This window comes from Geotrypetes seraphini, chromosome 16, assembly GCF_902459505.1.
Source record: "Geotrypetes seraphini chromosome 16, aGeoSer1.1, whole genome shotgun sequence".
NCBI classification, from domain to species: Eukaryota; Metazoa; Chordata; class Amphibia; order Gymnophiona; family Dermophiidae; genus Geotrypetes; species Geotrypetes seraphini.
The window spans coordinates 15,702,086-15,719,732 of record NC_047099.1 but is presented as its reverse complement, the minus strand read 5'-3'; the positions used below and the strand labels follow the sequence as shown (position 1 = coordinate 15,719,732).

Genomic DNA, 17,647 nt, shown 5'->3' with positions numbered 1-17,647 from the left:
TTTCATCTTATCCTTTATCTCTTGTGTTATTTCTCTATATTACCTTTAAAAGAGGACTAACATGGCTACCTGGCTTTCTGGAAATTTTCCAGAAGATATTTATAATGAATTCTTAATGAACTTACTTCAGGGCCTTCCAAACACTTCCTGGAGACCACCAAACCAATCTAGTTTTCAGGATACCCACAATAAATATACATGACTTGCTTTACATACACTAGAGACTAGTGCTGCCCGATTTGAATCGATTCACCAATTCACTTTGGTAAATCAATTTGTTGTCCAAGAAAATTAGACTCACTGATTCAGCGACCCCCACCCTAATGAGACCTGAAATACATATGAGGCCTCCTAAAACAACAGCGATGGCAGCACTCTGAACAAGCTGCTTCACGGCCTTCCCCACTGTGGCCTTCCCTCTGCTGCATCACTGTTCATGTCATCAGTGACGTGGCAGAGAAAAGCCCTAGTGAGGCAGGTCATGATGCAGCTCGTTCAAAGCGCTGCCACTACTGCTGCTTTAGGAGGCTTCAGAGGTATGTTAGGTTTCATGATGGGAGGATCGGTGGGGTGCTACTGAATCACAGTTACCGGATACTAGGGTCCAACATGGGGATTAGCACCCATGAAAAGGATCTGGGTATCACTGTAGACAATACGATTAAAACGTCTGCCAAAGTGTGGCAGCAGCCAAAAAAGCATACAGGATGCTAAGAATTATTTAAAAAGGGATGGTTAACAAGACTAAGAATATTATAATGCCCCTGTATCACTCCATGGTGCAACCTCATCTGGAGTATTGCGTTCAATTCTGGTCTTCTTATCTCAAGAAAGATATAGTGGCGCTAGAAAAGGTTCAAAGAAGAGCGACCAAGATGGTAAAGGGGATAGAACTCCTCATATGAGGAAAGACTAAAATGGTTAGGGTTCTTCAGCTTGGAAAGGAGACAGCTGAGGGGCGATATGATTGAAGGCTACAAAATCCTGAGTGGGTAAAAGTAGATCGATTTTTCACCCCGTCAAAAATTACAAAGACTATGGGACACTCGATGAAGTTACAGGGAAATACTCTTAAAACCAATAGGAGGAAATTTTTTTTCACTCAGAGAATAGTTAAGATCTGGAATGCGTTGCTAGAGGATGTAGTAAGAGCGGATAGCATAGCTGGTTTTAAGAAAGGTTTGGACAAGTTCCTTGAGGAAAAGTCCATAGTCTGTTATTGAGAAAGACATGGGGGAAGCCACTGCTTGCCCTGTATTGGTAGCATGGAATATGGGTTTGGGCCAGGTACGGGTGACCTGGATTGTCCACAGTGGGAACGGACTACTGGCCTTGATGGACCCAGTAAGGCTATTCTTATGTTCTTACTGCTTAGGGGATGGGAGGGGAGGAAAGATGCTGCACATGGGGGAGAAAGTAGAGAGGAAGAATTATTGGGGAGGAAGAGAGGACGGGAGAGATGAAACAAAGAGGTAGAAAGGGGTGAGAGTGAGAAATCCTTCATATGGTGGAGGGGAGGGAGACATGCATGGAGAAGAAAGAGGGAGAAATTTTGGACAAAGGGTGGAGGGCAGGGAGAGATGGTGCATGGGGAGAGAGAAAGAAATGTTGCACATGATAATGCAGGGGAGGAAAGAAGAGATGCTGCATGGAGGGGAATAGAGAGGTTTGACCCAAGGCACAAGACAGGAAGAAACAAACAAGGAAAGAAACAAATGTTGGATATGACAGTGGAAGGTAGAAAAAAATAATTGTATTTTCTATTTTGTGATTACAATATGTCAGATTTGAAATGTGTATTCTGCCAGAGCTGGTGTTAGACAGCGAGCGTGAGCTAGGACCTAGCAGAGACACAAAAAGTATGTTTTATTTTGTTTACACCCCAGCGCTGGCGTGGGGTTGAAGAGAGCAAAGGGGGTGTGGAGTGGGTAGAAAGACTAAAAAATAAACCTGCCAGGATGTTTGAAACAGCCACCCAATTGGGCAGGAAAAGTGAATCGAATTGAAAAATCGATTCAATAGACTAAATTGAATCAAATCAAAAAAATTTCCCTGAATTGGACAGCACTACTGGAGACTAGTGCATGCAAATTTATCTCATACATATTCACTGTGGACATCCTGACTGGAGGTTTCTCAGGATACTTACATCCTCTGTGTGCTACATAAAAGGGTTTCAGGAACTGATGGTGCTTATTTCATTTTAGTTCATTGTAATTTGATCTGTAAGCCTGATCATTTTCTCAAAGATAAAATGATTTTAAAACCATGCAGGACAGATCTTTTGAGGCTCCCTAAATCTGTAGTACATAAGTCTTGGCCTGAAGGAGATTCTGCTGGCTGGTTGTGCTGGTTCCAGTTTCTCGGAGTATGAGTCACTCTGGCAGCTTTGTCTCGTGTATGCTGTCCGAGAATGAACTGAAAGCATTTGCTGTGACCTTCAGTCCCTCCCCTGAAAAACAGGTTGTTCCTCCCAGAATGGAATTGCTTAGTGTGTTGAGGGTGGAGAAGGCTGCTTCCGGGCTCAGATCTCTCGTGAAAAGACAGCGATTCCCACTCTGGTCCGTGCTGTTCCCTGGTTGGCTCGGGAACCTCTTTAGCTAATGGTAAGAAAGCATAGCTCCGAAAAGCTTTTATGTTTTCAGACATAAAAGCTTTACAGAGTGGTTACTTCTCTTTCCCCTTGACTGCAGAAAAACTTCAGGGAGGGTAAACAGGAGCTGCAGCATACCCAGTCTGGAGTACCCGCTCCTTAGTTGCTGCTTTTACACTCAGAGCTTAGAGATTCTTTGGTAAAAGTAAAAAAAACCAAGGTTCTGTGCTGGACTATAGAGCTACCAAAGTACAAAAAACAAAAAGGTACATACAGCTCACATAAGTACTAACTTTGATGCATTTTGCACAGCTTGGAAACTTTCCTGTTTGTTGTACAGCCAAGGAAAAACGCTTGAGTACATGAATAAATTCATGTAAACCGTTCTGAACTCTCCTGGGAGAACGGTATAGAAAATCAAATAAAATAAATGTAAAGTTCCTTTGATGCAATTATATTTCATAATATTAGGAGAGACTATTTCTTGTTCCTGGTGAGCTTTTGTTTTCTAACACTATGGAGCTCATAATTAAAATGGAAATATGTTTAAAAACCAGCCTAAATCAGCACTTAAATGATCAGTGAGACAAGTCATCCAAGTGCCGATAATCAAACCGGGTTTTGGACGTATCTAAAAACGACTTGGGCCTTTACAGTGCTGATCACTGCCCCCCCCCCCCACCCCCCCGACTCTTGCCATATAATTCGTAATGAAAAGTCACATATCTGACTTCAGAACATCAGCACCTGGCAGCCTGGCAGAGGAAAGCCTAATAGAGCTGCACAGAGGTGGCTTAAGTGGTCTGGGGGGTTGGCTAGTGAACCATGGAGAGGAGGACCCAGGCCCATAAACCACTCTAACCACTGCATGCATGGTGAAACATGTGCACCCCCCAAAACTTCCCAAAACCCTTATGTCCTGCCATATAAGTGGAACCTATTGGGATGGTAGACAGGTGGGTCTAGTACAGCGGGCTCAAACTTGTGGCCCATGGGCCGCATGCGGCCCCCAGGTACTATTCTGCGGCCTGTGGTCTGCATGTGATGATCAACAATCGGCTCCCTTGCTTCGGTCTTTTTTCTATTCTAAGCCACGGGTGGTGGCTCCTCATGTGATCCGCACCTGCATCGGAAACCTCTCTGACATCACAACGTCAGAGAGAAGGCTTCCAACACAAGCGCACATTGCGCGAGGAGCCTCCAATGTCACTCAGTAACTATAGAAAAATAGACAAATATAGTACAAAATAGAGACAGCAGATATAAATTCTCAAAACTTACACATTTTGATCACTCACTAAATTGAAAATAAAATCATTTTTCCTACCTTTGCTGTCTGGTGATTTCATGAGTCTCTGGTTGCGTTTCCTTCTGACTGTACATCCTTTTTTTCATTTCTTTCTTTCTGCACTCAGGCCCAACAATTGTCCCTTTCTATTCCATCCCTCCTTCTTTCCTATGTCCTTAGTGCCCCTTCCGAGGTCCTTAGTGTACCCAGTGCCTCTTTCCAATGTCCTTGGTGCCACTTCCTGTCCTTAGTGCCTCCTTCCTATGTCCTTAGTGCCCCTCCCTTGCCAAAGCCAGCCTGACTGCCTGCCTCCCCCTCACTGCCTTCCAGCATTTGTTCCACCATTCCACCCCCTCCCCCGAAGCCAGCCAGCCAGCCTCCCTCCCTCCCTGCTGCACCGAATATGAGAAAGCTGAACTGCAGGTAGGACTCCTGCCTGTCTATCTGCCTGCCTGCCTGCCTTCCTCTCTCTGAAGCCGATTCATCTGCTCCCCCCACGGTCTGCCACCACTGTACTTCCTGCCCTTGCCGCAACAACTGCAGGAAAGGCATGTCCCAGCACCGGCCCAGAAACCTTCTTTCCAGACAGTGATTGGCTGGCCCGGAACTTCCTCTCTGATGTCAGAATTGACGTCTGGGAGAAGGCTTCTGGGGCAGCGCCGGGACATGCTTTTCCAGCTGTTGTTGCGGCAAGAGCAGGTAAGCAGGTAGGGTCCCTTGGTTTAGTTTTAAGGTTTTGTTTTTAACCGCAATCAATTTAATAAATTTTGCCTGTATCATTGTATGTGTATCTGCAGTTTTCCTTGTTTTGTCTTCGCACTGAAAAAAGTACAAGCAACATCAATGCAGGTGCCATAAGGTAGTATGAGGGGCCAAAAGGGACTACGAGGAAAAAATTGCCAAGAAGGCAATATATTAAGGGGAAATGACCTGTGAAGGAAGTGGATGACCATAGAATAAAGGAAATGCTAAAGGATGACAAAGCCATAGCCGACAAACTGAATACGTTTTTTGCATCTGAATTTACAGAAGAGGATATATGTAACATACTGGAGGTTGACAGGTTATACTTAGGAAATGAATACAGGAAACTGACTGGGTTGACAGTCAGTCTAGAAGAAGTATGCAGGCTGATTGACAGGCTTAAAAATTACAAATCCCCGGGACTGGATAGCATCCATCCGAGGGTAATCAAGGAACTGAACGGGGTTATAGCTGAACTGTTTCAACTAATAACCAATCTGTCGATCAAATCAGGAAGGATTCCGGAAGACTGGAAAGTGGCGAATGTTACGCTGATCTTCCAGAAAGGTTCGAGGGGAGATCCGGGATATTATAGGCCAGTGAATCTGATCTTGGTACAGGCGCTGATAAATGATCGCATCATTGACCACCTTGATGGACACATTCTGATGAGAACCAGCCAGCACGGCTTCAGCAAAGGAAGAACTTGCATGGCAAACTTGGTGCACTTTTTCGAGGGAGTTAACAGGCAGATAGACAAAGGTGATCCGGTCGACATTCTGGATTTTCAGAAGGCGTTTGACAAGGTCCCGCATGAACGACTACTTCAAAAAATTGCGATCCATGGGATTGAGGGTGAAATACACACGTGGATCAAAAACTGGTTGGCAGATAGAAAACAAAGAGTGGGGGTAAATGGACAATACTCAGACTGGAAAAGCATCACCAGCAGAGTGCCACAGGTTTCGGTGTTTGGGCCTGTGCTCTTCAACATATTTATAAGTGACCTAGAAATTGGAACGATGAGTGAGGTGATTAAATTTGCAGATGATGGGCCGTGACATGGCAAATGAAGTTTAATGTGGACAAGTGTAAGGTGATGCATGTTGGTAACAAAAATCTTGTACACGAATACAGGATGTCTGCTGCAGTACTCGGAGAGACACCCCAGGAAAGAAACTTGGGAGTACTGGTTTAAATGTGTGGCGGCGGCAAAAAAGGCAAACAGAATGCTGGGAATGATTATGAAGGGGATCACGAACAGATCAGAAGGTTATCATGCCATGGTACACCTTCACGTGGAATACTGCGTCCAGCACTGGTCGCCGTACTTGAAGAAGGACACAGTACTACTTGAAAGGGTCCAGAGAAGAGCGACTAAAATGGTTAAAGGGCTGGAGGAGTTGTCGTACAGGGATAGATTAGAGAAACTGGGCCTCTTCTCCCTTGAAAAGAGGAGAATGAGAAGGGACATGATTGAAACCTTCAAGATAATGAAGAGAATAGACTTAGTAGATAAAGACAGGTTGTTCACTCTCTCCAAGGTAGGGAGAACGAGAGGGCACTCTCTAAAAGTTAAAAGGGGATAGATTTTGTACAAACATAAGGAAGTTCTTTTTCACCCAACTTTGGGACACCGTCGTTGAAAATGGGACATTTCGGCATCCTGGAGCTGTGCGTGGGGACAACGAGACAGGTGATCAGAAAAAGGGACAGTCCCATTCAAAACATGTCGTATGGTCACCTTAGGTATACATAGCTCTACCAATGTAAACAGGCTAGACACATAAAAAGCCCTCTGTAAAATTACCTCCATTCTGTGCAGAAACAGGGATCATCTGGGCTACTCACTAAGGTGAAAGTTATCAAAGTGGGCTACCGTTATGCGGTGTTATTGTACTATTAACCCCAGTTATTAGTAACTAGGTCTCATGGCATTAAATGGGACCTGTGGTAATATAGCATGAGCTACTATAAAATAACATCTTAACATTAGCCCATGTTGATTACTTCCCCTCTTACTGTGAAGAGTTTCAGTCTCTGGTAACCAGAGCCGAGATTATAATGTCATAAGGCCTCATTCCAGCCAAGATTATAATGTCATAAGGCCTCATTCCAGCCAATGCCTAACAGCTGACCTCATCAGTTACATCACAATGGATTGATTGTCCTACCCTTGGCTCACTTTTTATTACCAACAGCAGCGATTTTGATTTCTAGAGACATTTATTAAGGGAGAAAATTATCAAAATGGGATATTATTAAATGTGCTATTTTACTATTAATCCCAATTTTTCATTTATTTTATATACCATCTATTAATGGAGGTTGTCTAAGGAGCTTACATTCAGGTACTCAAGCATTTTTCCCTATTTGTCCTAGCAGGCCCACAATATAGCTAATGAACCTGGGGCAATGAAGGATTACTTGACTTGTCAAGACTTATAAGAAACAGTTTGGGGCTTGAACCCACAACCTCAGGGTGCTGAAGCTATGGTTTTAACCACTAAGCCATTCCTAGTTGTGAGCCTGTGTTAAAATAGCACTGGTTAGTCTTAACTATAGGTCACATTGATATCTATCCCCTAAGTTGGCTGTATGGAATCTTGCCCACATTTCAGATAATTATTACATTAAGATGTGTTATAGAAGCTATTTGCATATTTGTCTTTGGCTCTAGATTTTAACTACAAGTGGGTGGGATTTGGAATGGACATTAGAAATTTAGGGGGGGTGTCTTTTACCAAAGATTAATGCATGCTATCAGCCACAAGCCCCATTGCAGATAATGAGATCCTTTTATTAAGATGCGCTAACTGATTTAGCCCATGTTAAAGATTAGTGTGCACTAAATGCTAAGACATCCATTATATTCCTATGGACATCTTAGCATTTAGTGGACATGAACCCCTGCTAAATCGGTTAGCACACCTTAATAAAAGGACCCCAACATGCACTAATCTTAAAAATAAAACACCTTAATTTTAATATTGTTAAAACTTGACTATTATGGATAGAGCAACTAATTTTGGAATAATTAGATTAATAAATTTGGAATTTATGTCAAATTTTAAGGTATTAGGATCATTTAATTATGACTGTCAATCATAACAAAGAACTGATCAAACTATATTATTGGGGTAGTAATATTTTTTTTTTCATTTCCAAGCACTGATTCAATGATTAAAAATCAGCTTGACACCTCTGTTTGCTAATCAGTGAAGGAACAAGAACTATGATCTTGATCATTACATTTACAACCCCTGATGTAGGAATTTGTCGAAACATGTCTGTGTCAGATCCTGCAGTAAACTTTTGAGGCTACCCAGTTTGGGAGGCTAGTCATATTTCTTGTTTGCATCTACTTTTTTTTGTCCTTTGGATTCCCTTTCTTTTGCTTGTTCAATGGCATAATATGATCATATCTACAGACATCAGAAATTGACTTATAAGCCATCTATGAGTATATTAATTGCAGATGTTACAATGTAACACCAGTAATACCATTATACAACACATTACAATAATTTGTTTGACTAATCAACGTGATTAATAAGAATACAAGGGTCATAACAGCTTTACACTGGTCCAGTCCTGGTCATGGTTAGGAGCTTAAATCCTTTGCATTTGTAGCTTTCTGATATTGGCATCTTTTGTTCATTCCTGATCAGAGAAAGAGAGCTCTGGCTTTTCAAAGCTGGTAAAAGTGTATGAAATTATTCCAATAAAAAGGCATTAAATTTTTTATTTAGTTGTGTTTTATGTTATTGCCTTTTATGTTCACCTAAACTAAAATTCTTATTATACTCCTTTCACAGGTATATCAGAGAGGTTTACAATACGAAGTTGAAAACAAAAATGCAGACCTGACTAATAGGATGACCACAGTGCTTTATTGCACAAAGCCTTTTAGCTGTTAAGCAGACTGGTGTGGTTGTTGGCGGCAGTGGCATAGCGAGGGTGACTGGTGGCAACTCTTTCCCGCCCCATTTGGCGTGAGCAGCGACAAATGTGCTGCCCGTGTCAGCTTTAGCGCTTTTTCTCTGATGTCACTTCTTCCCAGAAGAGACATCAGAGAAAGCACTGAAGGAAATTTGTCGCTACTCGCACCAAAGTTAAAAAGGTACGGGGAAGAGGCACGGGCACACATGTGCAGCAGGGGGAGGAGTGGGAAGGAGGACGGAGAGGTGGAGGGGTGATGGCGCCCCATGGAAGGCCGCACCCAGGACGTACCGTCCCCCCTTACTGCGCCACTGGTTGGTGGCCATCTTTATTTTGCAGAAAATGAGAGGAATTAGCCACAGATTGCTGTTTCACAGTTCTTGATGGCTATGTTTACCCTTTGGCAAGCTCTGTGGCTCTGCACTGTCCCCTGGTGCCCAAACACTCACAGCAGCACTGGAGTTTGAGTCCCTCTTTTTGTGATTTCTGCAGATTTTTCCGATGGCTTTCCATATTAAATCTGTATTGAAATGTTCCTCTCAGACTATGGCTAGTGGAGTTATGTGAACTGCTCGGGGTTGTAATATCAGTGTGAGTGACTTCCATTAGAAGGACGTGATTGCATCGGTGTGTGGGTGCTCAGAGACCAGGTCAAGAGGTAAGAAGAGAGAAAAGTATTTTCGGTGCACAAAACCTGCTTGGATAGTGCTACTACCGTGTTTCCCTGAGAATAAGCCCTAGTTAAGATGGACCCCCCATAGCCCCCCCCAAATGTTCCTGAAACTCCCTGACTCCATCCCTGACACTAGTGCTGCCTGATTTGCCCAAAAAAATTTTTTGATTCAACAATTCAGCGACCCCCCCCCCACCCCGGTAAAACCTGACATTCCACTGCGCCGAAGCCTCCTAGAGCAGAAGCAGCGGTAGCGCTCTGAACAAGCTGCTTTGCAGTCTTCCCTGCCGGGTCCTTCCCTCTATCACATCATTGATGCAGCAGAGGGAAGGCCCTGGCAGGAAAGGCCATGAAGCAGCCCGTTCAGAGTGCTGCCACCGCTGCTGTTTTTGGAAGTATGTCAGTCTCACGGTGGGAGGATCAGTGACGTTCTGCTGCACAGGGGGATGGGAGGGAGGGAGAGATGCTGCATATGGTGGAGGGGAGAAAGGAAAGAGGAAGAATTGGGATGGAGGAGAGAAAGAGAGAGATTTTTGTTGTACATGAAAAAAATGACATCCCCACAAAATAAGCCCTAATGCATTTTTTAGACCCAAAATTAATATGACACTTATGTGTTTTTTAAAAACTAGAAGCTGTGATACAGAAACATTACAGAGGAATTTCATTAGCAGCGCCTTTTCCGTAACATAGTTCTTCATGGGATTTGGAAAGAGAACAGTCAAAAACATTTTTAAAAAGCAAGTTTTCAGATTATTTCAATATGTACAATGTTGAGCAATTCACGTAAGATATCCTTGTCTTTTAGAAGCAGCATAAACATATTTGGATTTAAGGATCTGGTGTGTAGTGAAGGTTTATGTATGCTAACACTGTCCATGTAGTTATATTGTAATACCAACCATAAGGAGGTTTACAACAGATTTTTGAATGTTGATCAATACATGTTTTTTCAAAGTTACTTATGTCATTCACTATTTCTGTGCGCCCAGGAAGAATATATTTCATGGAATACCTAGCTGAGGAGTCACAGAGAGATTCCTCTTTCCCCGGACTATAAAGAAGGTGCTAAGAAGACTGAAGCAGTCATGGATACTGGATGCATGGATCTACTTGTTCACCTATTGGCTTGCATTTTTGGCACTGGTTCCTGGGTGGCCATCAATTACCAGAAGGCTGGTATTTGCCCTCCTACTTGACTGTTATCATCCAATTGGCAAATGTAGGACCCCTTTTTGTCACACTTATGCACAGATTCAAACCCGGAAAGCTAAATGAAGTGATTGTCATCTACAGCATTGTAATTCTTGGCATCCTGGCATGCTTGCTCTTGGCTTTGTTCTGGCAGCGCACCACTGTCATCGGAGGTGTCCTTCATAGTACAGCCTTCCTCATCATCACCTTCTTCTTATCCTTGGTGGACTGTACTTCCTCTGTCACCTTCCTGCCATTCATGATGCGACTTCAGCCAAAGTACATTACCACCTATTTCATTGGTGAGGGTCTCAGTGGCCTCCTCCCTGGTATTATAGCATTGGCTCAGGGAGCTAGCATGGTCAATTGTGTTAATGTTTCCCAGATTCTTAACAGCACTGTGATCAATGTCAATGATACAAGTGGCTTCCACCAAATGGAAACACAATATATGCCACCTAACTTTTCCACTGAGATCTTCTTTTTTCTCTTGGCCGCAATGATGGTTTTCTGCTTAGTGGCCTTTTTCTTTCTTACAAGGGTACCTACAATTTTGGAGATATCCAGGGAAAATTTGGTTGCTAGTTCTGTCAACATCAACTCATCTGAAGTAACCACCAATGTCCAAGACAGCAGAGAATTATTTGGGAGCAATGATAGCTCCACCCTAGGACCAACTCCAGAACACAGTGAAGGAGTAGCTGGTACACAATGTAAAGAAGACAGTTACTCAGTACCCCAGCTTGTTTTTATATATTTTCTTGTTGCCTGGGTGAACTCGCTGACTAATGGAATCCTGCCATCAGTACAGACCTATTCGTGCATGCCATATGGGAACATGGCTTATCATCTCTCTGCAACCTTGAGCTCCATGGCCAATCCACTTGCTTGCTTCATTGCCATGTTCGTGCCCAGAAGGTAAGTTCACCTTAGCATGGTGAATCTGGAATGACTCCATTTCATTATTACGTGAGCCTGAAGGCCATGGCAGGATTGATTTCACATCCGAGTCCCCTAAGTAACAGACTTGGTTGAGTATAGTTCTAGGGTTTTTTTATATCAATCTACCTTTAAAAAATGATACTATAACAAGATACTTAATGATAACAGAAATGCAAAACCATTGAATTCGGATTCAAAGTGCTGAACAGGCCAGAAACAGAGCTGAAGTGTGAGAAAACAGTAGAGGGTATAAAGGCAAGAAGTTGGACTTGGTGAATAGGTTGGGGCAGTAGGTATTCTTCCCTCTAAGCCAGTGTATCACAAACCGTATGCCACGGCAGATTCCAGGTGTGCCGCAAGACACTGGTGAGGAGGAGAGGTGCTGCACCAGCTCACTGCTTACAGGATGTCTAGCAAAAAAAGGCAAGGGAGGTATCTTTTCAACCAATGATCAGTCTTTATTTTTTTGCTAGTCTGTCTGCATGTCTTGTAGGCAGTCAGTTGCCACAAGCACATCTCCATACCACTCCTCTAGCAATCCCCATGGCTAAGGGCCATGGCTGGAGGGCATTCGTGCATGCGCGGACGTTGATATGATGATGTCGTACACACATGTGACATCATCGCATCGACATCCATGCATTTCCGTATGCCCTTCAGACGTGACCCCGAGTTTTATGTAATGTAATGTAATGTAATTCATTTCTTATATACCGCTACATCCGTTAGGTTCTAAGCGGTTTACAGAAAATATATGTGCTGTAGCTTTGAAAAGTTTGCGGCACACTGCTCTAAGCTGAGCGTGAGCCCTCCACCTACAGTCCTGCCAGTGGAAGTGCTGTTTCACCATGACATTTTCAATAGTGAGGGACAGGCAAATTCTGCCTTTCCCTAGTGACTTAAAACACAAAATTTAAAGACCACTCATTACTGGCAGGAACAGTGGAAAAAGGAAAGATTGATGGTTTCTGCTGCCAGTAATTTCTAAATGGCTTCAGATCGCTGAGCAGTAAAGGTAAGCTGAAAAAAGCTCTTTATAAATGCCAAAATTCAGTGCAAGTGCTACACTGAAACAGGATGAACTAGAGATCAACAACTCAATATTAAAGAGTAGAGGAAACCTAACACAAACCCTAAGGGGCTCATAATAATTTTTTTTTAAAATGTTCAAAAAGTGGCCTAAATCGATACTTGGACAATCACAAAGACAGTTCGTCCAAGTACCGATAATCAAAGCTGGTTTTAAACATATCTAAAACCAGCTTAGGTATTTATCCTGCCTCTAAACGCCTAGAGCAAAAAGAGGTATTGTCGGGGGGGGGGGGGAGGGGGGTTTGGATGCTTGCGCCTTGGCAGGAGGGGTTGGGCTCCCTCCTGCCAGTATTGTCGGGGGAGGGTGGGTGTCAGGGGCTTGCACCTTAGCGGGATGTGTTGGGTTCCCTCCTGCCTGTATCGCGATCACAGCAGGAAAAATTAGGCATCTCTCCTGCCGCAGTTTGCGGCAGTTCGGGGGGGAGGGGAGATTGTGATAGTGCTCGTGATTGTGGCAGGAGAGATTAGGTATCTTTCCTGCCATGATTGTTGTGGGGGTGGGGGGATTCTGTAACCGTTGTTTTTGATAGACGCCGCTTACAGAATCCAGCTTTTAGGCGAAGGACTGGCCCCTCCTTTGTCTAAAAGATCTTGCTTTGTGCGTTTGGGACTTGGGCAATTTTTTGGTTGATAATGTATTCTAAGGTTAGACATAGTGGTGGTCTGGGCAATGAAACTGTTGAACATAGAGGTAGGCCATTCTCAAAAAAAACTTCATTTTGGATTTTTTTTTAATGGACATTTTCCCGGCTGATACTTTCAGTGTTTAGGGGCTTAAGCCCCTCCACCAAAATAGTTTAAAGTTTATTTAAAATTTGATTGAATCACTTATCAAAATTCTAAGCGATATACAAAGAATATAAAATGGGGAACATACATATAATTATGAATAGCAGACATAATAAAATATATACCAAAAACAAACAAACAAAAAACACAGACTGACAATCTGAAACAAATGATTACAGGGTAAGAACTTTATTAGAATAGGACAGTAAACATAAATGGTAAAAAACAACCAGCTGAGGGGAGTCCAAATTTGAAGGATTAGAAGCTAAAAGTAAAGACAGGTGGTTATTTTGTCACAATAAATTCATTAATAAATAAATAAATTGTGTGAATGGAGGCAGACATAACATCCAGGTGCAAGAATTCACCTGGAATTTCACTATAGGATTTTGAATAATCTGCCCACAGCATCTCTTGTGCTTGATTTGAACTATTTCCTTGCCCACAGGTCTCTTCTGTTACTGGGATTTCTTGCACTGGTTGGCACAGGTTTTGGAACATATAACATGGCAATGGCTGTCCTGAGCCCATGCCCCTTACTGCAGCATTCAGAGTGGGGTGATGCACTTATTGTGAGTACTTTACTCATTTTTCTTCAGTCAGCTAACAGCAAACTGCAAGGAAGAGTATAGGAATTTAAGAATTTAAGGAAGTTAAGAATATAGGAATTTCCATATTAGTACAGAACAAAGGTCCATCAAGCCCAGTATCCTGTTTCCAATAGTGGCCAAACCAGGTCACAAGTACCTGGCAAAATCCCATAGAGTAAAACAAAATTGTATGCTGCTTATCCTAAGAATAAGCAGTGGATTTTCCCAAATCCATCTTAATAATGGCTTATGAACTTTTCTTTTAGGAAATTATCCAAACCATTAAAAAAAGTAAATAAATTCTGCTAAGCTAACTGCTTCTACCATGCTGAATATCCAGCTTCTGGTTTGGGCTTCATGTGATTGTTACAAAGTCAGGGTTAACATCCCTGTGGTTACCATATAGCTCCAGAAAAAGGAGGATGGATTGAGACATCTGGGTTTCATTTCCATTGCTTTCAATGAAAGTAAAACCTGGATGTCTCAATCAGTCCTCTTTTTTCTGGAGCCATATTACCATAGGTAGGGATCATGTTTATCATTCAGAGTGCTAACCTATGGGTTTATTTCTGGCTCATGATCCAGAGTAAATGGTTTCCAACCTCATGGCCACTATAGAAGGAAAGGTCTAAGAGGGAAAATCCTAGGTAGTTGTGAATTAAAATTTATAGTGTCAGAATTCCAGTATAGGTCCAATTGAGTTGGAAGAGAAAGGCAAAATTACTGTTCTAAGAACCCTTTTTGTACTGTTTTCCAGTCATGGCTCAAAAGCAGCATCAGCAGTTCTGGTATTTTCTCTTTATGTGTGTATTTTGGTATTACCAGATCATCTCATGGGTGCTTTTTACTGGGACTCTCAGCTATGTCAAGGTGATGATTGGAATTATCCTACGTGACCAGAACTACAGCGCCCTTGTATGGTGTGGAGCTACAGTGCAGCTGGGGTCTATGGTTGGGGCCTTGACCATGTTCCCTGTGGTCAGTGTGTACAACATTTTCAAGTCTTCAGATTGCAACACAAAATGCTCTTTCTGACATTCAACCAAGGAAAGGGGAAGTGCTCAGAGGAGTTCAGGCTCACGAACTAGGATTAAGAGCAGCTCCTGCTGATCGATCTTTCCAATTCATATAATATTTATTTTCTGTGAATAGAATTGAATGATGAAGATTCGCATTTCTGTTTTCTCTGTTGGTTTGGTAAAAGGTAGAATCTTGATATTTTAATTTTTTTTTAATTAAATTAAAAATAACAAGCAATGGATAGTAATAGAATTTACAATACTAGGGTAGTAATTTATAGAGTTTTTAAATAAATATAATTTGACAAACCCTCAAAAGAAAAAAAATAAAGGTTTTCCATTATGATGAGGTCCAAGGCTGCCAGCCTGGCAAAGGCCGTCCCCTCATCACATGCATAGTCCAACTTCCAAGGGTGCCAATAGGGAAGTAGCAATATTCTCTATGCAAACAGCTTCTGAGCTATAATCATATTCCAAACACAAAAAAGTTTATTTCTGTTCACATAGTCCCATGCACCAAAAATAAAGTATTTGGTAAACCTTGGTTTACGAGCATAATTCGTTCTAGAAGCATGCTCGTAAACCAAAATACTCGTATATCAAAGCGAGTTTCCCCATAGGAAATAATGGAAACTCGCTTTGATACGTTCCCACCCTCTCCCCAAGGCCAGTGGTGCTGCTCCCCCCCGCTCGCAAAGACTCCCCTCCGCGCGAACTGGCATCCCCCCCGTACGCAAACCGGCACCCCCCCTCCCCGCCTGAACAACTTAAACTTACCCCCCCCCTGGTCTGGCACTGGCACGCAGGCCACAGGACGTGCCGATGCCGCTAGAAGATCTTCCTGCCTCTGCCGGGCCTTGAGCATGCATCTGCGTATGCTCAAGGCCTTCTAATTCTCCCTCTCGCCAAGAAGGCCTTGAGCATGTGCAGATGCATGTTCAAGGCCCGGAAGAGGCAGGAAGATCTTCTAGCGGCACCGGGGGGGGGGGTACGTTCAAGTTGTTCGGGCAGGTGGTGCCGGTTCACAAGGGGTGGGGGTGCTGGTTCGAGCGGGGGGGGGAGCGATGCCGGTTATCGGTGGGGTGCTCGCAAATCGAGTCAACACTCAGTTTGCGAGACAAGTTTTGCGAGAATGTTTTGCTCGTCTTGTAAAACACTCGCAAACCGAGGTTTGACTGTACTATCAAAACAGGTCTCTCTTCACCATCTCATGGCCAATAATACCAGACAATCCAAGACACTGATTTACTATTCAAACAGTTCAGTCTTTTCCAGCTCAGCAAAATAAAACAGAAAAGACTCTTCCAACAGTTCCAACTTATGGACTGCTGCTGTTTTGTTAACTCAGGCAGCCTTCTATAACCAGGACCTGAGTCCACTGCTTCCTGCCCTTAGGCAATCCCAGGCAATACTCCTGCCTGCACGTTTTCCCCAGTACTTCCTTAGGCACACTATAACAGTGTTTCTCAACCTTTCAAGTCAAGTATCCCCGAAGCCTAACAAATACCAATTGAGTACCCCCGCCCAAGCTCGGCCCCAGACCCACCCAAGCTCCGCCCGTGACTCCACCCCCATAATAATAGTACTAACTGTAATGTAATTTCTTCCAGCCATTTTTCACAAACACCACAAAATTAAAAAAGCACAAAGTACACTGTACGCAGAGAAAATGTTAGTTATCATTTATATTTGGGGATTTTCAAAGAGGTCAAGGCAGATGACTTTAAAATATGCAATGTCACCTCAGTAACAACTATAGAAAAATAGACAAATATATTGCAAAATATAGACAGCAGGTATAAATTCTCACAACTGACACATTTTGATAAGCAAATTGAAAATAAAATCATTTTTTCTACCTTTGTTGTCTGGTGATTTCATGAGTCTCTGGTTGCACTTCCTTCTGACTGTGCATCCAATATTTCTTTCTTTCTTTCTGCCTCCTGCATGCTTCCTTTCCTTCATATCTCATTCCATTCTCCAACCATCTCTGTCCCTCCATGAGTCCAAGTTTTTCTTCATCTCTCTTTGCCTGCCGCACCCCTGCTGAATCCACTACCGCCAATTTCTCCCTGCCTCCCTGCCCCACCCCCAAAGCTGTCCCTGCTATCCAACATGCTCCAATACCACCACCATGCCGCCGCTGCTGCAGCAACAGGTACATGCAGCAACAGGTACATGCAGCAACAGGCACATGCAGCAATTGCCTGTGACCAGCCCACAGGCCTTCCCCCGATGTCAATTCTGACATCGGAGAGAAGGTTCCGAGGCAGCCAGGCAGTGATTGGCTGGCCTGGAACCTTCTCTATGATGTCAAATTGATGTTGGGGGAAGGCTTGTAAGCTGGCTGTGTACAGTCACTGCGTACACCTGGCCCGTCCCCAATGCGGTGGTGGTGGGAGGAGTGGGTAGGAATGGAGCATGGTGGCAGGGGTGGGGGTAGGACTAGAGTGTGTCAGGTGGCAGGGTCAGCTTCAGGAGTGGGGCAGGGAGTAATCATCGGTGGCAGCGGCTTTGGTGGTGGTGGCTTCAGCGGGAAGCAGGGAGGGATAGATCCCAGGAGGAGGCCAGCCCATATACCCCCAATAGGTGGCCCGCATACCCCCTGAGGTACTGCAGGTTGATAAACACCTTGACAGCAAGATTATTCCACAAATTCTCAATTGGATTGAGATCTGGTGACTGCCTGGCCATTCCAGTTGCTGAATATGGCACAATGTCATCCACTATGTAACCATCTTTGCCCGAAGACTGGGTGCATTGTCATCCTGGAAGTGGAAG

The 17,647-nt window shown here is 43.5% G+C and overlaps 1 protein-coding gene across 1 annotated transcript; it reads left to right on the top strand.

The window, feature by feature from the left end:
- Nucleotides 1-9,151: 9,151 nt before the first annotated feature.
- LOC117350566 (solute carrier family 52, riboflavin transporter, member 3-A-like) lies at nucleotides 9,152-15,702 on the top strand. Its single transcript, XM_033924896.1, is given in 5 exon segments — nucleotides 9,152-9,225; nucleotides 10,233-10,404; nucleotides 10,407-11,352; nucleotides 13,706-13,829; nucleotides 14,673-15,702. Coding segments are annotated over 4 exon segments (1,356 nt in total). The 5' UTR covers nucleotides 9,152-9,225; nucleotides 10,233-10,328; the 3' UTR covers nucleotides 14,883-15,702.
- Nucleotides 15,703-17,647: the final 1,945 nt, after the last annotated feature.